The 24,535-nt window shown below is 42.5% G+C and overlaps 1 protein-coding gene across 2 annotated transcripts in view; it reads left to right on the forward strand.

Annotated features, from left to right (window-relative positions):
* Positions 1 to 24,535, forward strand: part of tmeff2a (transmembrane protein with EGF-like and two follistatin-like domains 2a) — a 118,129-nt gene that overhangs the window by 77,828 nt on the left and 15,766 nt on the right. For both annotated transcript variants that reach the window (XM_073473695.1, XM_073473697.1), the window contains exon 5: positions 16,602 to 16,698. In XM_073473695.1, coding sequence (XP_073329796.1) covers positions 16,602 to 16,698 — 97 coding nt within the window. The remainder of the gene's footprint in view (positions 1 to 16,601; positions 16,699 to 24,535) is intronic.

Below are 24,535 nucleotides of genomic sequence, written 5' to 3' on the forward strand. Positions count from 1 at the left end.
GTCACAACACCAGCAATAAACTTCAACATCCCTAAAGGCAGAAAGATCTACTCTCTTTCTGTAACTGCAACTGTTTAAGCCTCACGTCAACTTCAGCTGTGTGAAGACTGTGGACCCTCATCGTTTGTAGTGCAGTCACTCTCTGAAGGGATCCATCTCAGCCGGTATGGACAAAAGCGAAACGATTACAGCGACCAATAACTCTTTCAATGTACGAATGACTGATGAGTTACTGAGGTGTGAAAAATCCAAACCAGTCTTTAAAGACTTGCTGGCAGTTGTTATAAATTTAATTCAAGTCTTAATGTAAAAAAGTTTAAGAAAAAATTGCAGGGGCTGCGAACAGGAAATCCATTATAATGAAACAGTTTTTTGCAAAAACTTTGAAGTGTTGTCGGTTTGAATCCATACGACCCGTCCAGTGTGAAGTATTTGCAGTCAGGAAGCTTATTTTGGGTTGGATCGATTAAGTTCATCAGGTTCAGTCCCTACGTCTAAATATAAAAACATACCGGTTACCGTTTGCTCTCGGGTGCTCCTCTGAGCGGTTGAAACGTCTCGTGGTCGAGGCTGCGCCGCCTTGCGTCCACTTCTTGTTTTAACTCTACTTGTAGTGGCTGTCAGCCTCCGTTTCACGTCTGACTCAAAGTAAACCACAATCCAAACGTCTTTCTACGCAGTTTAGTCACAATTAATCCTTTCTGCTTATCATCGTTTTGGCTGCTGAACTGTTGTTTTCCTTGCATGAGAGGTTTCCACTCATCTTCTCTGTCTACCTGACTTCTAAGACAACAGCATGCGGTTTGTTGTTTTGTTCGTTAGCGCTGCTTTCTTTGCAGAGGTGGGCTATCCATGCCTCAAAGACTCTTTAATTGGCTATGCGCTGCTGAGTAATGTATATTATATATACTTAAAAGTGTATTTGCGTCTCGTTTTTTTACTTATAATACATTTTCAAGTTAAAGCCTCTGCAGTGACACTTCAGATACAAATATCTCTCCCTGCACTCTGGTGAAATGCATATTCTTGGCTTTTTGCAGAGTGAGACAAAGCAAATACTTTATACAATAGGAGTGATTGAAGTGCTTCTAAATTGCTCTGAGCAATAAGTAGCGAAATGAAAATGGAGCTTTTGAAACAACTGTCAAACACTGAGAGTCCATGTGAGCACAAAAGCTTTTTAAGAGTAGCGTCCTACAGGATCGCTGCTTCATTTTCTGGGCTGCTTGTTCCTCCTTCAATGTGAAAAGCAATATTTTAACAGATCAGTCCATCTGCTTGAAATACAAACCTCCAAGATAAGATTCAAGCCTGGACCGATGCCAGTTTCAAGTCAGAGCAAACTTCTTGTAACGACATAAATATACCCGCAAGTAAACAGAGGGCTTCTGAGGGTGGAGGAGTCAGTTTTAATTTGTTAATGAGGCGCTGTTTGAAAAGTTTGATTTTCTTAAAGTCAGCCAGGGTTGGTAGAGGCTTTGAAATACCCACTATCGCTGCCAAAGTGCCCTGGAGCTTTGCATTAAACGGCAATCTGCTTCAGGGCCACTGGCAACCTTGGACTGACATTTTTCATGGAAGATATTTATGTGTAGGAGGGTTCTTTTATCAATCGATTCACAAAGTGGCAAGTTGAATAAGCGACTCTTTCTTTCTATTGCTGCCTTGACTCTTCATCACGGACCAGAGGCAAATGTATAGAGTATGCATACAGTACACAAAGACGTGCCTTTTTCTCCATTAACCACGCATGCAGAAACACACGAGGACTCTTGTGTATTCATATTGCTTTGTCGATAAAGACTCTCACTTGAGCTTATTTGCAAATGATTAAATTAACCTGCTAACCTTATGCTAGTCTTACAAGTAGAGCTCACAATCCTCGCCGTATCACACACCCGACCATAACGATGACTCTCAACCATCCTCATTTTTGAGCCTTGTGAGAACATTTTTTGCTCCTCGTAGCTGTAGAGATTTACACAAAGCACACACTTCTCGTTTCGTCGTGGCTTCCTCCTTCCTGTGGGATATACACACAGACAGACAGGTTTAAAAGGCCATTTTTTTGCTGCTTTTAACAGTAAGTGGCTCATGCTTTTGGGAAAGTTATGCTAAAAAATAAAAAATAAAAAAAAAACCCTGGCTCTGGAAAGACTGTGCTGAAAAAGTCTGACAGCTGTCATCTCTTCCACAAGATAATACTGTTCAAAGCCACTGGCTGAGAGTGACACGCCACTCGAGCTTACGGACAGAATGACATTATATACTGCTGTGATGATGAGCTACTCAGCAACTGAACAATGGCTGCTTGTGGTGCCGTAAGCACTTGAATAACTATATGCAAACCCAAATTAGCTCTGAGAGATAGCTACTCGAAGCTGCCGCGCTAGCCGTGTTTAGCGCTTATAAGTACAGCAATTGACGCAGTGTGTAATTACAGTGCTGGTCAAATCTAGCATTAGCTTACAGAAATAGTCATTAGTCATCTGCTGGCGTGTTTGCTCGCCATGTGGGCTCGCCACCTGCAAGGAGAGGAAGCGTGGTCTGGTGGGCCGCCAGCTGAACCGTAGGACCTGGATAAGCGGCAAAATAGGGATTTGCCTCGGTTGCAGTCGAGGTTGGACGCTTCCTTCAGCTTAACTTTGAGCCATAAACTTAGTCAGCACCATAAAAACACAAGCTGGAATAAAATAATCCCCATCACGAGCAACATGGACAACAGCAAGGCTAATTCAAATGACAGAAACTTAAAGTTCAACCTATTTCCCAGGTTAGCTTGTGCTCCACGTAGCCTTCATCATAATTAAAAATACTGAAACATGATACAGTGCTGTTGTGTCCATTTCTAATGTACATGTGTATCTACTACTCCTGTGAACATTTTCACTGTTGTCTTTTTAAAATAGATAAAAACAAGACTTTGTAGGAATTCCAGTAGCCTAGCTAAAACCCTCAGGAGGTTTTGCTAGCACAAAGGAATTACTTGACATTTTCTCTTATTTTCTTTCTTATTGAAAAAAAAAAAATAACTCTCTACTCTCTGAGACGTGATTAGCTTTCAATAAAGCCTTGAAGAAGAGGGAAATATCCAGCTTGGCTCCGTCTGATAGCTCTCCTTTGGGAGAGTTGGATGTGTAATTCTCCATGAATTTCAAATTTTGTTTTGTTTGTGGACTGATTGAGATACAATATGTTAATAAGTGAGCTTAAGAGGTGCTGGTAGGCTTTTCTTTCTTTATTTAGCCTACTTTGAATAGTCAGGCTTTGCTTTTTCTCCCTTTTCTGTTTTTTGTGCTGTTGAGCTAACAAATTGTCTCCCAGCCAAGGAAGTTGGAAGTCAGGCACATTTGCGTCATTGTAAATGTTGTGTTACGTTTAGTTCCCTTTTAAATCTCTCAGTTTTGTGAGTTGTTGACTCAGGAAAAGGTTAAAACACTTTATCAATCGCTGTCAGAGACAAATTCCTAATTATTTACTTCTTGTAAATTCCACATATGTCATTCATGAAGTTTTTTCTTTGCTTGCGTTACAAACCTGGTGTCCCTGTGTTGTACATTTGCATATAGAGCAGGGAAATGAGATCTGATGACAAGTGGTCACTCGAGAACGCATGTCGAGAAGCATGTTAACGCCAGGTGTGCACTCACAGACTAAGAGCCGTCCAGTTATGATTGGATCGCCAAAGGGGAATCTTAACGCCGGCAATCAACAGCCTCATTTTGCCGAGAAATGAAGCTACAGCTGTTTCACTGGGGAGACGGCTGAATATGACACGGATCTGCCTGTTTGTCACTCTGAACAGAGACTCCAGTCTGCAGTGTAGTTTATGAACTTGACTAATAACCAGAGAATTGTAGAAAAACATTAGGCTTCAAAGAAAGTTTTTCATATCGTGTGGACACTTATTATTACGCTCTCTCTCTTTCACTGCTGCAAATCTGCATCGCCCATTTTTTATCAAATGATGGATTTTTTATAATGCCTCGTTGTAGTCGTTGCTGCACGCCTGCTTCCCGCTCCCAGCTCTAACTCCATATAATGCGAAAGATATGAGAGAGGAAGCAATCCTCTCATCCAACTCTCAGCAAGAAAGCAAATACATTTCCCAAAAACGTCAAACTGCTGCTGTAAGACACATTCAAGATACACGAGAGCCTTATTTTTGACGAACATCTTAGGGATAACACGAGCACATAAGACACCGAGACATAATTATCCATACTTGAAACACCTGTGTGGTTGTTTCTGGAAAAACCTGGCCAGTGTCTGGTGTAGAAATTGGGTCAAATTTCAAACATACAGCCACAGTATAATGAATTACGCCTCGGTCTGTTTCCACTGGGTGCTCTACACTGCAGAACAGGTCAAGGTGGGCAACAAGCCGCATGTGACTGGATGTTTTTTTCTGCAGAAGGACCACTCGACAAATAAAAAAAGTGCATCGCAATTTTCCACAGGGGTGAATAGAAAAAGGATAGAGGCAGAGAGAGAGAGAGCAATGCTTCTTCTTGCTCCCTGCCAGCTCATTCCTGTGTATTCTCCATGTTGTGCCGGGGCTTTGAGAGTAAATATGCCAAGGTTAGCGAGGCCTAGCTGCTGGTGCGAACTGAGAGGGAAATTAATTGAATTTCCAACAAGCAAGCTGATGTGAGATATGGGTAGGAAATTCAAAATCCTCGTGAGCTGTGAGTGAGAGGACGAATAATAGGATCAAGGGAAGGGAAGAAGGGGTGTACAAGAAGAGACACTGGCCAAATAATGGGGATCCATTGCATTTTGATGCCTCGGTGGCGGTATCTGCCACATTCATGTAAAATTAAATATAGTTGAAATTAACCAGAAACAAAGGCATGAATGATTTAGTGTGCCTGATTAAAAAAATCCCTTCCCTGAGTTTAATAGACAGTCGGTGCTGTGGGCCAGAGCTGTGGCTTTGTCATAATGCATTAGTGAAATCAAACTTTAAATAGACGGGTGTCCTCTTTAGGGAAGAATAGCCTTGCTTTGAAAAGCATTGCTTTTTTCCCCCGTGTTTTTTGAAGTCCAATGTGACTTGCTTTAGGCTAGTTAAGCATGTTTCCGGATTAAAAGAGGAATCTTGTTTGGGACACAACACAGAAAGGGACTGTTCAGAGAAAAGGGCCATAACGAATACGGAGGAAGAAACGGCACAAAAGCTGATTCCACGGCCTGTTGTTGGCGAAAGCAGCGCACTGTGAAATGCTTTTAGCATAATACTGAGCCGGTCCAAACTCCAGATGTTCAGTACTTGCTTCATGCATTGTAGTTGTTACGGTAGAACATCTTTTGAAGTTTATTTATCTTGTACAAGGCACATGACTCACATGAGGGACTGCGTTAATACACAGGCCCAGATGCCTCTCTGATTAGGAGTGATGGCTCGTCTGACATCTGATGGACTGCTACTGAAACTCGCACTGATTTGCACTTCACAGTGTGTGCACGTCCTCCAAAAAATTTAAATTTGTCAAAATCAGTTTTTATCCACTGGGACTAGTGCTCCAGCTCTTTTGGGCACACCAACTGAAATGTGTCGCAGCACAGAGTATCAAAAACAGGGAAAGTACGAGAATTTGGCTTTGACTTTAATTGCATTGTTTTCACCATTTAAATCATAATTCTGCTAATGTTTTCATTCAGGCAAGGTTTTTAAATGGCTTTTGGATGAAACAAAGTTGAACACTGATGCATTTTGAGTTAGTTTCTGACACAGGAAATAATATTTTGCTGAAAAAATGATTAGTCCTGAAGGTGAGCTACAGTATAGCTCAAAGATACAGCATCATGTTGGTAATCAGTACCAAAACTTAAAGGAATGCACTGACTTCAGCTTAAAAGATTTATCACTCTTGTGCATTAACAATTAAGCTATTGCTGCAGGAGACAATGAGCTTAGCCTAGCATAAAGACTGGAAGTTAGCCTGGCTCTGACCAAAGTTAAGAAAAACAGCTACCAGTTGGTCTGAGGATCACTAATCAACACATTTTCATATTTATTCAGTCTATACTCAGACAGTAAAAACAAAAAAGTTGAGTTACCTCCATAGGTAATGCACATGACGTGAGAGCGATACTGTTCTTTTCATCTCCAATCAGCAAAAGAGAGAAAAAGCATAACATGTCGTTAAAGTTAAAGTTAAAAATGTTAATATTTATGTCTGTACTGGCACAAGTATCGAACATTTAAAACTAGAACGGCCTCTGCCAAGGCCCAACAGTCCTCTTTAATTCAATTAGGCCTAATCCAATATTAAACTTGATAGCCCTGTATCACTGCAAATGTTAAACCACCCATAACTCATTCACCTTAATTTATTCTCACCAGGTCTCTAACAACCAACCACCGGGACAATGAAAAAAAAGACTACCCTGTATGACGATATATTTAAATCTGCTAGATCCAGATTTATTTGAACTCTCGTCAAATTGTAATCACTCATAGACACCAGCCATCTTATTACGCCTGATTTATTTCATCAAGATCCAAGAGTCACTTCCTGAAAACTCCATCCAAATTTCGTGAAAATACGCTCAGTGGTTTTTGTGTTATCCTGCTGACCAACCCACTAACCAACAAACGGACACAGGTGAAAATATTACGTTCTTGGCAGAGCTAAGATTCATTGTACCTCAACATTTGGTATTAAATCCCCTAAATATCAATTCTGTGATCAAGAACTAGGCACAGGACATATCGTGTCTCACTCATGCTTATTAAGAGCAAGGAAAGGAGGTGGATGCGGAGGTTTAGACATGCCAGTACATACTCCTAAAGTTTTTGAGCACCATGAATGCACTTTTCCACAGCTCTGGTTGACTGCAGATAGGTGACAGGATTGAAAGACAGTCACTAAGCCATTCAGGCGAGAGGAGAACAGAATGCAGGGTCTAATCCTCTCAAAGCTGGGAAAGATGAAGTTTTAAAGCCACAATTCTCCTTTTAATCCATTCAGAAAGGCTCTGACCCAGTTGGCGACCTTGTTCTCGGATTCGTTAACAGCTGCACGGTCACGAGCGATGTTGTACCTGGCTGGAGCTGCACCCAGGTACTTTGGGATTTGAGACAGTGAGTCGGAGGTCACTGTGTTTGTGTTGTGCTTAAGGTTTGAATTTGACCTGAGCGTCGAGTTCCAGCGTAAGAGTTTTATTTGTATCGGCTTGGGCAGGGACAGGAAGGATTTTAGACAAAGACTTATGGACACAACTCCCAACGTGTCGGCAGGAGGTAACGTCCTACTCGCTAGCAGTCTAAACTCCAAAAACAAATGTTTGTGGTTGTGGCCTTCATCGGGGTCAGTAGGTTATCAGAGTAATGTGACAGCACGAATAATGAATAGCTGCTTTCAGTTGCCCAGTAATCTTCTGAATCGTCTGGTCAAAGGAACCAGTCAATTAAGCCTGGAGGCAAGTTATTTGACAAAAAGCAGGTCAGGGGATAGTAAGAAAGTAAAGAAACTGAATCAGAATAACTTAATTGTCCATGACAGGAGGATGGGAAGTTGTCTTTGATGCAGCTCTGCTTCTGCCCAACAAACTACCCCCGAAAAGGATCGAAGAGACTCGACAATATGCTGTGACAGTGAAGCTGCAAGGTCGCATGAGAACCGTCTCGTCAACATGCACCAGCAGGCCTCAATTACAAATGATTGCTGTCATTTGTGATTGGGTCTGGCTAAAACATGAGAGCAGGTCGGTGATCAATCCACCCCGGTGAGGACTTTACCTGAGTTATGGTGTGGTCAGTCGCTGCGGGAAAATGCACTCAGTGCAGCTCAACAACATCCCTCCTTCTCTGCTGCTTGTTCTATATATCGCTATATTACAATCAATCTTAACTCCACCTCTGGCCTTAGAGAATCAGACCGAACTCTGCACAAGGCAAATAAGGTGGGATCAATTCAGAAGCTAATCAAGTTACCAAGTCCCTTCATGCTGACTTTAACGGGATTGGGAGCTCCTAATGAGCACAGACCAAACGAAGCAACACATCGTTATACCTACAGTTAATACGACCGCTAGCTGCATGGCTAACTGAGCTCACTAGCTACTTTTGGCAGCAGTTTAACAAGTTAAGCCATCTGTCCATCAGGAGAGTCCATAAATCACCTCAGTAATGTATTCCCTGTCATCAAACTGGCCTTTGATCCTCTCAGAGGTTGTGTTTAGTCCCTTTCCAGAGGTGTTCATTTGAAGGCTGATTGCAGTAATTAGCGATTACTGTAGCAACAAATAAACCTATCTGTCCAGAGTTGAGGCAAAGCAGCTGGAGGACATCCATAAAATATGATTAAAATCAGTGAATAAAGGTATGAAGTTGTGTTTCTGTAATCAGGCCCACAGAAACACTTTGCTACAGCAGTGTCCTTCTTGTTATTCATCCATAACAGCATCATACACGTTTAGAAAGAGCTTCAGTGGATGGAAAATTATGTGTGGATGAGTAATCAACATTTTCATTGTATTTAAAGAAATGACAAACTCTTAAAATACCAGAATACCTACGAAACTTGTTTGCCATTGTTGGGCCACATACTGGCGTATAGGTGTCGCACAGCACCAGACATGTTGTGATTGAAAACACGTTGGTTATGTCTTCATGGGAACTTTAAATGAATGAAAAAGCTAATTTTGGTCTGACAGTCAATTTAATGAACTCCAACAGTCAAGATTTGATTCCTTTTTGTCGTTGGAATATGAATTAAAAACTGGCTTTTTCAAAATATTGCCTCTGTTGCTAACGCTGCATGAGTCTCTTTGTTTCCCTGACAACGCCCACCAAGCATTTTGATAGTATCATTATTTATATCGCCGTCATTATTGCCTCGTGCCTGATTCATTTTGTCATTTGCGTCACTGGAACAACCGCCCTTGGCTCACTTTTTGAGGAGCTTGGCTTCTCCTCATCGGCCTCATGGCTGACAAATGACTTTGTGAAACGCGATACGGTCTCCTGCAGGATAAAAAAAAAAAGAATAGAAATTGAATCCAGGCCTCTGTCGGCAGTCTCATCTGTCATCTTTTCAATATTGATGTCCATTATGTTTATGGATTATTTGGCTGTCTTCTGTTCCCTGGCCCGGCTCGCCCTGTCGGATCGGCCACTTGGGGCAACGGCCCGTTGATAATGCCATTTTGATTGATGGCTTTAATAGTTTAATTGTCAGCACGGTCTTCTCTTAATGGAGCTCTCCAACACAACTGAAAGACTGCATCTCCGACGAGTCAGAGTTCAAACCGAGTGTACGGCTCGCAGTGTGATGCAGATACAATGTGATTGTTCCATAGATTCAGTATCATCATCCCGGGCCATTATCAGCTATCCGCCTCATGTTTATTGCTTCCTGTATCACCTTTCACGGATCACATGTCCGTTTGCGGGAAGAAAACAGCCCTCTGCAAGATTTATCACACCTGCCAATAGGCGTAGTTCGGTTTCGCTGGCGATGTGCAATTATTGTGTGGCCTGTATACAAGTCTTTTTGGAACGCTCAATGGGAATTGAGTATATGTGCAAGGAGTGATTTATAAAGTACACAGCACTAAAAACTAATGCAGTGTATAATACAACAGCCCTGCACCTTCCTGAAGTTATAATGTTTGGCTTTAGAGAGTGTTGAGTCAACCTAATGGAGATTTCAGAGGCTGCAGTTTGTGCTGCTGTTTATTTGCATCATGTTTGTAATATTTTGTCTACCTCGATGAGTGTAGGCTATAGCATTACTGTCTACAGGGTTTTTAGGAGGTTTCGATGTTAGTTTCATAATGGTGAACTGGTTAAGGACAATTAAACTGACAAAAACAATTAATGATGCAACCCAATCATCAGAATAAATGTTGGAAATGTGCTGTGCTTATGTTCTGGTGAGGTTTAGGCACTAAAGCCACGTGGTTAGGGTCAGGAAAAGATCATGTTTTAGCTCAAAATGCCTTTTATGGTCTCCACAAACACAGCTGTAGATGGTAGCAGGTTTCGTCAAAAAGTATCCGGTTCTTGTGGTCACAAACATCTGCATGGATGATCCTGTTTTTGAATCGCCAGTCGCCTGGATGGTTTACAACCTGACCTGTCATATACGGAGGTGCAGGGGATGATGGTGGAGTTACGGTCAAGAAGGCCGCCAAGCCTGTGACGGCAGTTTGAGACGGCTTTTCAACATTTGTAAGCGTGAAACCACTGGATATTTTTAACAAGGGACCTCTGGACTTCTTCTGCTGTTTTTGTGGAGACCAAAACAGGTATTTTGACCGAAAACATGATGTTTTTCTAATCCTGACCAAATGGTTTTCGTGCCTAAACCTAACCAGATCACAAGCACAGTGTCATCACAAAAATTGTACAGAAAGAAAAAGTAGTGTTGCAACATAAAGAAATGTAAAGAGACACACATTGAAACATTACTCTGGTGATTGGGTTGCATCTTTATTTGTTTTTTTTCGGTGACATTGTCCTCAACCGGTTCACTATGTGCGATATCTTCATCGGCTTACATGTAAAGTGCCATGATAGTGCAACACATGGGCATCACACCGTCTGAACCAAACAAATCACTGACGTGCTCCGGGGAGTTTGAATAAATGGCTTTCAACATGTTTAGTCTGAGCCCGGTCTAAACCTTTTGAAAGGGGGATTCAGCAACAATAGAGGAGCCATGTGGGGTTTACACTGAGTCTGCTTCAGCGACCACACACACACACACACACACACACACACACACACACACACACTCACTCACACTCAGTCATGTGTAGGATGTATCAGCCTCTCTCGTCCCCCTCCTCTCCGTCGCTCCCCAGTGTGTTTGCAAACCAAGGTCGTAGTGGTCCTGCTCTGTTTTCCAGAGGTGTGTGGGCTTCATTCATCATCCGTATGATAGCCGCATGCTAGAGTGCCCTAAATCTCCTGTCTGTGTTTGGGTGTGTGTCTTCGTGTGTGTCTTCGTGTGTGTGTGTGTGTGTGTGTGTGTGTGTGTGTGTGTGTGTGTGTGCTCACTCAAATAAAATTTTCCCTTGTTCTCTCTGCATGCTCGCTCAAATGAATGATCTCTCCTCTCGTCTCACACTTTTTGTTTCAGTGATGTAACTGTACAGTGTGCTCATGTAGGAAAAACATGCCTTACTGTTGTAATATCCAGCACAAATTGAGATTAGCTGACATGCTTGCGCTCTACTTTTTTGTGCGATTGCAGGTAAAGTCAATACAAACACATGGGACGGATATAAATTGACCTAAATTCATAGCATGATAAGAATTTAATTGATTAACTTCGTGCTTAACTCGGATCTTTAGGACTCCAATTCAGGAATGCAAAATGAGAGCAGTCTGGAGGAAAGTGCCAGAAGGAACGGAGGAGGATTTCCTGGAAAAGTTTGAGATCAGCGAGTCAGCTAACATCTGTACGATCGATGGCTGAGCTGAATGCTCCGTTGCCATGTTAAACAACATCTAAATCATTATTTGAACGCCCACCAAAAGCTCCATGTGATTAGTTAAATATCACAAGCACATCAACAATGAAGGCTACTGTGTCACAGAGCCCGGAGCTGCTCCATGGAGTCAATTTTCAAGTCAATTGTATTCATATAGAGCCAATTCACCGCAAAAGTTATTATTATTTGGAGCAGGTGTAGACCATACCCTTTGATTAATCTATTTACAGAGACCCAACATTTCCCCCCATGAGCGAACGCTTGGCAACAGTGGCAAGAAAAGAAGCCGCCACAGAGCTGTGTGTCGAAGGGAAGGCAGCCAATATAAGTTGCAATAAACACCACGGGCGTATGATATTTTTTCTGAGGCGACAAGCAGTTTCCCAGTTCCACCGGTGAGAAGTCATAGCCGAGGGGATTCCCATCAATGGAATAGACCCCATTAACTTTCCTTGCAGATCTGGATGAAGGGATTGATCCAGGAGTGTTTTCTTACCCCCCCTAACATCGCATTTTTTGACAATTTTCGATGATTTCTCGGAAAGTAATACATGGATCTTGATGAAAAATAATCTGCCGTATTTAGGTGCACTATTCTAGTTAAGAGATTAACATAATAAGGCAATAACATGATAACAATATACAACTTTTATTTTGTTGGTTAGTAGCAGAAAACAGCAGAATGACTGTAGTAAACATTAAATATTACTTTTTTCAGAAACATTAGTTTTTTCCCTTTAGATCTGTCCTAATAATGTGTGTGTGTGTGTGTGTGTCAACTCAAAAAGGTATTGACATTGTTTCAAATATTCAAAATCAATATGTTTTGATAAATTGGTATTTTTGACAACACTATTATGTATTATACTATATATATAATATATATCGAGTTTAGTTAAACTACAGTTTTCGTCATCTTTTGTTCAGTTTACTACAGATTTTACGCTGTAGTTATTTGCTAGTATATCATCATCGTCCCTGCTTCTGTTTTACAACTTACAGTAACTGAATCAGCAGTTAAATGAGCTCCGAGCTTGTCCCAGCAAACCTTTCCCCATTTTCTACGGGAGAATCTCAGGTTTGAGTTCACGATAATGCTAATTTGCGTGCATACACACGTGCATATTGTATCCACAGCTTAGCCGATCCCAAGACAGGGAGATTAGAGACACTCTTTAACCCCCAGATGAAGGTCCGCAGCCCCTCTGGGGATGATCCACCATCTTTCCCTCCTCTGTCATTTTATCTTTTATCCTGATAATCTCCTGTTTAACTCATTATTTCGCTCTAATCTCTTCTTCTCGTCCTTGTGACTTAATCTCAACATTTTCGTCTTCTTTCCTTCCTTTGCTTTTGTGTTATAGTAACACAAAAAACTACATGATTGTGCTGATTGAAAGTGAACTGCTTGAAACAAAAGGAACAAAGGAAGGACAGGATTCGGTAGAGATGAAGGTGAGGCTAGGACAGTAGTCACAGGGGGGGCCGGTCGACCGATCTGGTCCAGGCGTGGATCGATACTGGGAGATGTAGGAGCTGGCGGGGGGGTGATTGCGAGGGCAGTAGAAGGGCTAATCATTTCAGTCATTACCCAGCCGTGTCTCCTGATTCGAGGGATTAGCAGACGCAGAAACAGGGGAGATGTTGTGTTAGTGCTACAGGACACTCTATCAGGGATTTGAGGAGTGGAAAACACTGGCTGTCCCCAGCCGCCTTCGGTAATTGTGCCTGCAGTACCTCGTATGGGGATCTGGGGAAAGAGTGTGAGTGAGAGAGTGCGTACAAGATGTGCTAGCTGGAGTGTTTGGGAGGGAAGGACAGAAAGAAGAGGGAAAAGGAGACAATGTTGGCATTTTGCTTCGTGCACGTCCGCGCACGCTTGTAAGAAACACCACGACTCTGCTCTCCTACGAGCGAGGAGTCGTGGGAGAGCTTACATGCTTGCCTGCCCACAAGCCCCTTTATGTGGAGCTGATCATTTGACAGAGTACAGAGCAGCTTGAGAGACCGGCCAGCTCCTAGTTCCTGCGGGAGCCCTGTGAAAATTTCACAGCCCACGACGTACACGACGGCTGGATATAAGGGGAAATTTCATTTACGTCAGTGGTCAAACGGTCTCAACTGGCTAATTCAATCAGCCGCAGTCACGGCGTCGACGGTATGTTACAGTCTGATATGATACAAAAACAAGCTCATATAATTGAACTGTCAAGCACAGTTGAACACTTGAGAACAACACTGACAAAACGCCTTGAAAGAATATGAATCAAAGGCATAATGTGCCACATTTCAGCATTTAAATACAAATGACTGGACCTTTGTGATGTATTTTGTCGAGCTGTGTACTTACGTGAAACCCAGAGAAATCCTAATTTTGTCCAAGTTAACGGGTTTGGGTTTCATTTTGTTTTGAACATGTGGACTGGGAGGCGTTCAGGGACGCAGGAAATATCAGTGACTATACCAACACAGTCACAAGCTTCATTAAGAAATGCACAGAGGACACAGAGATGACAATAAACATCTTGAATCTTTAATCTGGTCGCCTGTCAGTGGTGTCATATCCCCTTACACCGTCTAGTTGCTAGAACTTCCTGGGAAACATCAACATCAGAAAGAGAGAAAGTAAATTAGCAAAGTAGCGAGCCGCTCATTGGCCTGACGAATAGCGAGTTTCATTCGGCCGCCTGTCGCTATAACCTCCAGGCGAGAGTCAGAGAGTTAGGGAGGAAGTCGGCGAACGTGACAAACACGACCTCATCTGTGACCATTTCTAACTGAGTCACGTCATGTAGATTTTCATCTGTAATCGTGGCTGTTAAACAATGAAGACAACAACTCCCATGATCCCACACTACTTATTCCCTTTGTTTTGTTTTGATTGAGAGACCCCTGGCTGCAGAAATGACATACTGTGCATTTATAACTAAGATAAATTTGAGCCCAGGGTAAAGAAGCAATGCTGATGGGTAATGAGAAATATCATCGCTGTATTATAAACTCTGAATATTGTTTTGGGATGTTTCAGTACTTTTTATATGCATTTCCCTTTTGGATCAGCAATGATGACATCGCAAATTTCACACTGAGGCTTGTTATTTTTGTGCACATTGATTTGGAGTCGGTAAAATAAGCCAATTAAAGCGAGTAAGTATTGAACCTGTAACACGAGACGGATTTTAAAAAGAAAGTTAAAGGAAAATCTGTTTAGCAGAGATGTCCTGACCGGTCCTACTATGTGTCAAGCTCCCAAAACACTGGATCCTACATTTCCCACAATTCATCTTCATAGAACCGGGAACATCGTCAGGGCTTTTTTTTTGCTAATAATGTGAAATGAAGCTCCCTTCAGACTGTTTTCATGGCTGATATCCCTCGTGAGTAGTAAATTGAACTAAATGAGAGAAATTGGTGGAGTGCCCCTTTAATGAAATGAGCTACAAACAGAGTGGTGGACACATTTTTTTATACTAATGAGTGATCAAGTGTTTGCTCTTAAGTTTCTATCGGGAGTTGTAGGAAAACAGTTCAAATGTGGCTGATAAATCTTGCAGAAGCAGAGGCGGCCAACACAAGTGCAGCCCATGCAGCTAATTACCATTAATTAACACATAGTTTCAGTCTCAACCTTCACTTTAAAAACAAAGCTGCTTCCAGTTACTATCTTTGCAAGCGACGGGGAAACTTTTTGGAAACAGAAAAAATGATTGCAGTGAACACTGAGACGATTTGGCGTTGAAGCTCCGCTGGTGGGCTTCGTGCAAACGCAGCTTCACACCTTGTCGCCCGGCCGGTCCAGTGACCTGACGCTAAAGCCGTCCCGAAGCCGTGAACACAGAATGTACGTCTCGTCACCTGACTGCAAAAATGTTCAGCACTCGGAGGTTTGCTGCCTTCAACCGCCGTGGCTGCCTTCCAGCACCTGCGGCTTTAGAGTCAACTTCAAAAGGAAAAAAAAAAAACGGAAGTAAAATACAGGACGTTTGAAAGTAGCTTAACATCCTCAGCAGAGGAACTTTTCACTCTTGTCGGCCGCATTGTGTTTTTTGGACACAGTCGAAAGAGGCGAATGAAGCTGTCGGGATAATCTGACCCAACAGCCACGAAAATCCAAGCTGAGAGTTATGGAGGAGGCAAGTCAAAATGCTAACTAGATCCAACGGTGAAACTAAGTGACTTTGACCTTAAAATAAGAGTCAAACCCAACTTAAGCTTCGCAGCGGAAAATCAGGTTAAACCTCTCTACCAGAGCTCTCTCCAATTCATCCAGCGTGTCGCCGGGGATCACAAGAAATAACAAAAGTTTCAGAAGGGAGAATGAGAGAGAGCGACACGAGGGAGCAGTGCACGGTGGCAGCAGTGTGGGTGTCTGTGAATAGCCTGAGCGCATGTGTGTGTGTGTGTAGGGGAGATTAAAGATATGACATGGGGAAATGATGCCACCTCTTCGTCTTCTTTTCCAAAGTTGTCCTCACGGGCCCCCGAGTAAGTTTAAAAATAGCGCTTTTCTAATGGAGAAGAGGGCCGAGGGGAAAGCAAAGAAGAGCGAGAGCGTGCAGAGACTGGAGGAGTCCTCTGTGGTCGGAGAATGCAATTTGAGATTGGCCAGATTGCTTTTTTTTCTCTACCACCCCCCCACCCCACTTTTCTTCCTTCTCCCCCTCGGCCGCTCATGAAGCGTGATATGCACCGGCGGGGTCCCTAAGCCGCCATAAGCCTGACGCCAGTACCCACACCGCCGCCAAGGAGTCGTGGCACTCACAGCGCGAGAAAATCAGGGCGATGAAATAAAAGAGGGACTCCAAAGAGATCAGCGGGGATATTGGGAGTGATAGATGAGAGTCAGACGAGGACCGGAGAAGAGGGTGGAGGGAAAAAAGGGGAAGGAGTGAAGGGATGAAGGGAGATGGCTTCAGTGGGATTACGGCGGGATGTGGCTGAATGTAAATGCACTTGAGTTGTCCGAGGCTGATTTCTCACGGTCACATTGCATTGTGAGAGGTGTATTGTTAACGGGTCTTTTGTTACAGGTTCTATCTGCCTCTGAATGAAACAGCTGGGTTTAAGACAAACAGGAAGTGTTTGTGCAAATCCTTCCTGGATGAGACAGGTGTTAAATGTTTTTTCTTATCCTTTGCGTCTCTTTAAAGGTGGAGAAGGCTCAGCCGAGGCCGGGCAGAAGGAAACCTCCACCTGTGATATTTGCCAGTTTGGGGCTGAGTGCGACGTGGACGCAGAGGATGTTTGGTGAGTTTGCGCACAGAGACGAACCCCCCGAGGGCTAAGTGAGGTACAGATAATGTATATTTGTTACAACGCTGGCTGAAGGGAAGCAACACGAAGGGAGAAAACGTTGGATAAAAGGGTTTATTAAGTACATAAAATAAAACGAAGGATAAATCAAGTGGAGTGGCGAGACTTAGAGAGTGGAAGATGGAGGAAGAAGGAGCCAAGTACACAAAAAACAACCTTGGTCATTATAACTCCCCTAAGAATGAATGTCCTACAAGACAGGCAAACCAAACAGCCAGCTAATTCAACAGTATTCATTCATTCATGGGCCAGCGCACGGCCCCTTCACAAAGATGGACATCTCTAGGCTGCATGCCTGAATATGCAGCCTAGACAATTGGACAAAACTAGTGAATGCGGTCGCTGTAGACCACCACTTGTTGCACAGAAGATTCTTTGCAACCATCAATGTGATCGAGGGCCTTCAGCGGCTCTCAGGACCAAACACGTTCTGTGTTGTAGGCAGCAGTGTGCTAACAGCCAACTTTACCAAGGATACAAAAACAAATTCAAATGGTCCACATTTGGTGGCAAAAAACACTCGCCAACAAGCACAAAGACCTTCATCGACAGTTAGATCTGGCTTCACCTGTGCCAACAACAACACAAGTGTGCCAGTACACTTCACAGAAGTATATGATGAAAGTAAGCAGCAAAGACGAGGCTCCCTCCACAACCACATCGCCAGAATAAATACTAAGTAAGTTTATGCAAAAACCACAAACAGCCTTTAAAAAAGTTCGATTTCTCTCTCGTCACAACACTGTGTTCATGCTCTGCTTAGGTTCAGGCACAAAAACCACTTGGTCAGGGTTAGTTGAACTTTCTGGTTTGGCTTAGAAATACCTGGTTTGGTCACCGAGATTACAGATGGAGACGGACCGACTCCCCGTGAAATATAGACGGTGTTGGTTGCCACAAAAATGTCTGGAAATGTCTGCAGATCTTAAAACAACACCTACTTTTGACATGATAAGAAAGGATGGAAGTATCCCCAGGTCTTCTGTCAAATATCCACTGGTTTGACTCGATCTGCAGTCGGCAGTCTGGCAGCCTTGTTGGATGTAATAATGCCACCACCAACCTCTCCACCTCCAGATATGAAAGTCAGTTCATAATCATTGTTTTTTTTTGGACATACCTCTGGTTTGCAGAAATCTTAACTGCTAGCATTGTATCTTGGCGACTGGGCTCCTCTCCACACAAAACTTCAGCTAGCCAAGACTGCAAAACTGAAGTTACAACCAAAGTGCTTTACACCAGTAGCACACAGCTGGGTTTCCTTGAACTCAACGACTTAGATACAAAAACAAAAACAGAACCTAGCTATAATACAAAGCTCACACACAAAGACAACTAAAGTATGAACTTTAGCGCTAACAAAGCTGCAAACTGATAAAGGGAGGGAAAATCCTCATTTGGTTGCTGATTGAAGTTTCTTGATCTGAAGCTTAATTCTGAGGCTGTTTTCCAAAAAAATATAGCAAATTTTAATCAATCGGTTTCAGGCTTAAATTCACATCTTCCAGTTATCGGATACAGAAACAGATCACTTAGCTGCTTGAACAAACCCTGATAATGGCTCACTTGCTCATCCCAACAAAAACGCTTGAAACTGCAACCTTTTGTCAAAGCCGCCTGACACCAGTGGACCCACACAGCCAGAATCAAATTATCTCCACACCTTTTAACAGTCTCTAACCCCCCTGTATTTGTTATTGTAGCCAGTTTGAACACTAAGGAATATAGATTAGAACTTTTCTTTATGCTGCACACCCCCGCCGCCGAACACCCACTGAGGTTTAGTGCATGGTTGACCATTTCATTTAACCTCAATTACTAGAGCAGGGCACAGAGAGAAAGGAGATTTTCGCTTATTCTGGAAATCCAATTACTATCCTTACAGGACTTGGCAATGTCAGGCCAAAAATGACTTTGACTCACACGAGGGAAACTAGTTCAGTGAAGAAATAACGTTTGTCATAAATTTAACCATTTATTGCTGATGAGACGGAGGCAGGTGATGTGTTATCAGCTCCCCCCGCATGCATTAAGAGGAGGCAGCACTAAAAACATCCTCAGGGGTACATAATAAACATGCGGGTGCAGAGCCCAATTAGATGAGACTCGACTTGCGAACTGTTTCCAGGCTGCGGCAAGCGTCAGTGTGTTTCGCTCTCTGCAGCGTGGATGAAGCTTAAATGAAGCAACCAGTTTGGGGTGGAACAAGGATCAGCTGGTATCGGCAGAAGCAAGGCAGCGCTCATAAGAAAGTCCCAGACGTAAAGGCTAGAAAATTAGAAGTGCCCTGAGAGTATGGCTCCATCAAACTGCTTGATGTAATGGAAAGATAATGTACCCTGGTGTGCAATAACCATAATGCAAAGGCACAGTTTCACGGTGCTTTCTGAGCCTTGTTGCAAATACCAAACAGCTGGAGTCCACTCCTCCTGATGCCACCCACTTCCACAAATGCACCTTAATATTCTGCTAAAACACAGAAATGGATTTATTGGCAATTTCTCAATCCCCAGAGGTGGAATTTCGTAAGGTCGCAGCAGCACGATGTAATGTCGATGATGACTGCACACAAAGCTAAAAGCATAAAAAGAAAGCGGAGCCTCGAGTGTAAACAGCATAACCGGAACGAAGGTGAAATTACGCAATATACACACTGCGGGATGTTTTTCCTCCTCAATAGGAAGAGAACGGACAAGACGAGGGAGCCAGTCGAAGTCGGCGAGGTATCTTGTTGACACAAACACACGTGAATATTTCAGTGTACCTTCTTGTAAAAAGGAAACTACATGTACTCCTTAGTCTTTCAAAAGCCCCAAGGTGTTTTGATAAGAGCGTTCCTGGTGAATAATCAGACAGGTAATTGCAGCCCAACAGCAGGTAATTTTCATCAAACAGCAGCCAACCGGTGGCTTAGCGAGGGATCATTTTGATTAAAATGACAGGTTATTCCAATCAGGCTGCAGCTGATTTTAATCAAACAAACTGTCAGTTAATCAAACAATGAGTGGAGAGGGATGACTGTAATCACAGACCCGGTGACGGTGAAGTGATGTGTTTACGGCGAGACATTATTCTTATTTTCATACAAACAGTACAGAGAGAAAATATAAGTGTGTTTTGGGACTGTATGAATTGTTTAGGATATGTAGCCTGATAATCAGACTCAAGTGCCATTTTGTTTTCATCCCATTATTCAGTTTTATTCATGTTAATTGTGTTTTGTTTGGGAGTGTTTAATCATTTTACCCCAAACAATCAGTAATTAGTCGTGCTTCCGTCCTGCCAATGTTATATTTATTTATATAATGAATCAAGAAAGATGCGGTTTTCAAGGAATTGTTCAGCTTTTCGGGAAATCCGCTTCACTTTCGTAGACTTGGACGAGAAGAACGATGCCTCCCTTATGTACGTAAGGTTAATGTTATGTTAGGGTAATGAAGCTACGGTTAGCTTAGCTTAGCATAAAGATTACAGCCAGTCCAAGTCAAACTTGTCATTTATATACTTAACAGTTATTGTATGAATTAAATGAATTAGTTAGCAAGCTTTTGAGGGACTTTATACCAACCGGCATCTCCAGTGACCTCTTGTGATGGGATCTCATTTCTCCGCTCTACATACAAATAACACATCACTGCAATCAACAGACATGAGGTTTTTTCATACAAAGACAGAAAATCTTCATGTGTAACATTTGCCGAATTTACAAGAAGATCCAAATAATTAAGATTTTGTAAGAGACAGAGTTTCACAAACTTTATAAAGTTTCTCCTCACTCAACAACTCACAAAAATGAGCGATTTCTTAAAGGAGTCTGGGGACTTTCTCCACATGTGACAAAGACGTAGCCTTTATGGGTTACTGTCTACTATGTTTTCCTTAAAAACGAGTACTTTTCTTGCTTAAAACTAACAAATGAGCCAGTGAACGGTGATATATGTTGTTTTGGAAAGACTGGAAATCAACCTAGTTTGGGTTTGAGGATGTGTTGACCGTGTCGTACCATAAATTCTTGTTGTAACTTGGCCAACGATCTTGGCTCCCGACCAATTATAGGTTGCTGTGTTTCGTGACTTGCATGACATAGCCCAAAGGTGATTGGTAAGGAGAGAGACTCCACTGTTCGACCTTACAGCACCAACAATGACATTCCTTGTATACTTTGCCATGAAGGAGTGCTCTGTGCCTCAATAAGTCAACTTCATAGAAGATGTCAGAGAAGTTGTAAAATCAGGCGAGTGATAACACATGATAAATTTAGCTTTTTGTACATTTTTGTTCCGGTCTGTTGGGTCGAGCCGTTATTCGGATGATATCATGCACTCTGAACTTGGCACGAGTCAACTTGCATCAACCTTTCTAGCTGTATTGATCCTATCAGTGATGCTTGTAATCATTTTTCTGTTGCTGTTTTTTTCTGGCTTTAGCACAAATAGATGACCTTCACATTTCTTAATCTCACCTAAAAGGCTCAGACTGGCCGACAGAGCACATTAACTCATATGAGCACTGGATGCAGGCTTCGACTCGATTGACCTTAAAAGTCACTGTGCGACGAATGCATTACTTTTTTCAAAATGTAAACAAATGTCTAGACACTTTAGACGCTACAGTTTATGTATCCTCGGTGAAGAATGATCCATCAGTGTGCTCATGATCATGATGAATCATGATAAGACATTTTGATTTCGTTTTTAATGCGAGATTATTATTTTATATACAGCTTGACAGCGTAAATAAATGCACGCCTGTGATAATGAAGGGTTATTTTCATAATGTGCTTAGAAGTGATGCTCTGACTTTCACTGGTCAGGAGAAAATTGCTATTTCATTCATTTGTCATTAATAATCATCTGGATTTAAATGAGGGAAAAGAAAAAATGTGCTCGGTGGTTCGGCCGAAATACTCTGTGGTGTTTGAACCTATTTTGGCTGAACTGACCCTGCTGTGGCAAAAAAAAGGACTTGCTATCCTTACACCACCCCTCTTTGGCTCTCTGTACTCTCGAGGCAGGCGGCAAGCAAAAAAAAAGACCAATTTACCCCTCAAGGATCAATAGAGTGTCACGAAAACCCATTTAGATCCATTTGTGGTGTAGAACTGTAATTACCCACAAAAACCCATGCTTTCAAACCCATCAATAGCACCCATTGATGTTGATAGAATTAAGGTAGAGGAGGAGCAGATAGTCAGCTAGTCATAGAGAGCGGGGCTGTAGGGATCCTCGCTGTGTGAACGCCTGGTTTAGACCTCCTGAGAAAGGAGCTAGAGGCTTTTCAGATCCGACAGTTGTGTCCTTATTGAAGCCCATTCTGTGGAAAGCAAAAAGGGAATTTCAGTGAAAAGCCAGACAAGCCACAGGCCAATAGGCAAAGTGGGAGACGGCCTTTATTTTCCTTGAGCCGGGTCCTTGCACACACACACACACACACACACACACACACACATTCAACAGCAGCTGGTAGCCGTCCTCACACAACTGACATAAGATAAGAGAAAATATAAAAAGAGGATAAAAATAGAAACTATAAAGGAGCAGACGAACAGAGGCCACTGGGCAGAGGCCACTGAGACAGCGTCTCTTTGTAGTTGTGTTCCCTCTCTTGGTGGAGGGTTTGCATCACTTTATGGAGGTTTTGTGTCTCTTTGTGGCTGTTTTTTAACTCCTTGTAGTAGATTTGAGTCTTTTTGCGCCTTCTTTATGAAGCTGCTGTCCTTTAAGGACTCTTTCAGATTGTTCTGTGACTCTTTGTAATAGTTTTGTGAGTCTTTGTTGTTGTTTGTGTCTCCTTGGTGTCGTTTTGTGACTCTTTCTGGTGGTTTTGTGACTCTTTGTCGGTGTTTATTTGCTTGTATCTGTCTCAATCTCCTTTTTTTGTGACTCTTTGTAGTTTTGTGTCTCTTCGTGGTCATTGTGCGACTCTTTCTGGTGGTTTTGTGACTCTGTATTTGTTTTGTGTCTCTTTGTAGTTATTTTGTAACTCTTTGTAGTTGTTTCGTGTCTCTTTGTAGTTGTTGTGTGTCTCTTTGTAGTTGTTCCGTGTCTCTTTGTAGTTGTTGTGTGTCTCTTTGTAGTTGTTTTGTGTCTCCTTGGTGTCGCTTTGTGACACTGGTTAGTTTGTGGCTCATTGTAGTCTATCATTGTGTAGTGTATCATAGTTTGACTTAGTCTGGTGGTTTTGTTGTTGTTTGTCACTTCATAGTCATTTTTGTGTCTCTTAGTAGTTGTTTTGTGTCTCTTCATAGTAACTTTGTGTCTCTTTGGTGTTGTTTTATGATTTTTTTGTGATTTTCCGACATGTTAACAACAATGTTAACAGCCACTCCAAACAGAAGCTCTGGCATCCTGACCCTTTGACCCATTTAATTATTAATTATACATGGTGATTACTGACTTCACCATGTTTGCCTCAAAGCGTTGCAATAGTATTTCACAGTTTGTGTTATGTGTTCTTGGGGCCTTCTCTTTCTCCAATAGCTTGTATATAAATAGACAAAATATATATATACGTATACGTACTCGCTATCTCCCCTCTTCTTTATGTTTCAGCATATCTTATGTGTCCTCTCTGTCACTCGGTCTCTTCCTCTCTCTCTCTCTCTCAGTCTGTTCGTCTCTCACTCAGTTTTTCACAGGATTAGAGTGAAATTTGAGGCCAAGGATTATGAAAATCAATGCTATGTTCAGTTGCAATAAGGTTTGCTGCTAAGGATTTGTACACAACACGAGGCAGTCAGTGGATATGTTGGCCTAAGCTGCTGCGCATGTGTGTGTCTGTGTGTGTCTCTGTGTGTGTGTGAATGTTTACATGTGTGTAAAGTGGCTTTTTCAGTTGGGAACTAGCAGACAGTCTGGGGGCGGAGGGGGCTTTAATGGGAGGGAAATAATCGCGGGGGAACTAATCAATACGACACATCCTGCTAAGAAAGTAACCTCACGCACACATGTCACACACACTCGGATATGCACAGTACACACACATTCACACACGCCGCTAACTTTCATTGAACACTTTTATCCCTTTGTACCTCGCAGCAGACCGTGTGAAGCAGCGATTCGGTGTGTGTGTGTGTGTGTGTGTGTGTGTGTGTGTGTGTGAGAGGGAGGAGAAAACAAGGTTGATCACAAAAGCGATTGTTGTCTTGTTCATGCGTGTGACTGTTTGTGCACGCCTGTCTGCGGGTGTTGGAGTGTGTGTGCGAGTAGCATTAGGATGTGTTGACGCACTGCAGTCTGGTGGTATAGTGCCTATTGTGGAGAAAGTGAGAGTCCTCATTAAAAATGTATGGAGCCCAGACATGAGCCACCGACCAACAGCGGCCTCTCGGGATGGCCGAGACTCTGAAAGCTCTTCCACAGTGTTAGGTTGTATGTGCATGTGTGCGTGTACACGTGTGCAGTGTTAAGCTTATACTTTTAACCGGGGTGGATGTGTGGACATTTTTCCTCTTAGCTCAGAAGCTCTCTTTTTCTTTTTATTCTCGGTTCCTCGTGATTCATCTCGCCTCCACCTTTCATCCCAAAACTATTTCTCATTTAGATACTCTGCACGATAACAAAGAAACTTTAATTGTACGCCTAATCTCATCATGAGGGTGGCTGTTGCAAAATTAAAGTTTGTGCTTTGTAATCTTTAAAGGTTAACCCAAAACTTCTTTACTTGCCTCGAGTGATATCTAGCTATGCAGATAATTTCAGTCCCTCTTTGGGGATTTGAAACTCGTCTAGATACACAGTCTATTATGTAGGAAAAAAAGATAATAAGTGCA

Source organism: Pagrus major, chromosome 9 (assembly GCF_040436345.1).
Source record: "Pagrus major chromosome 9, Pma_NU_1.0".
In the NCBI taxonomy this organism is placed as follows: domain Eukaryota; kingdom Metazoa; phylum Chordata; class Actinopteri; order Spariformes; family Sparidae; genus Pagrus; species Pagrus major.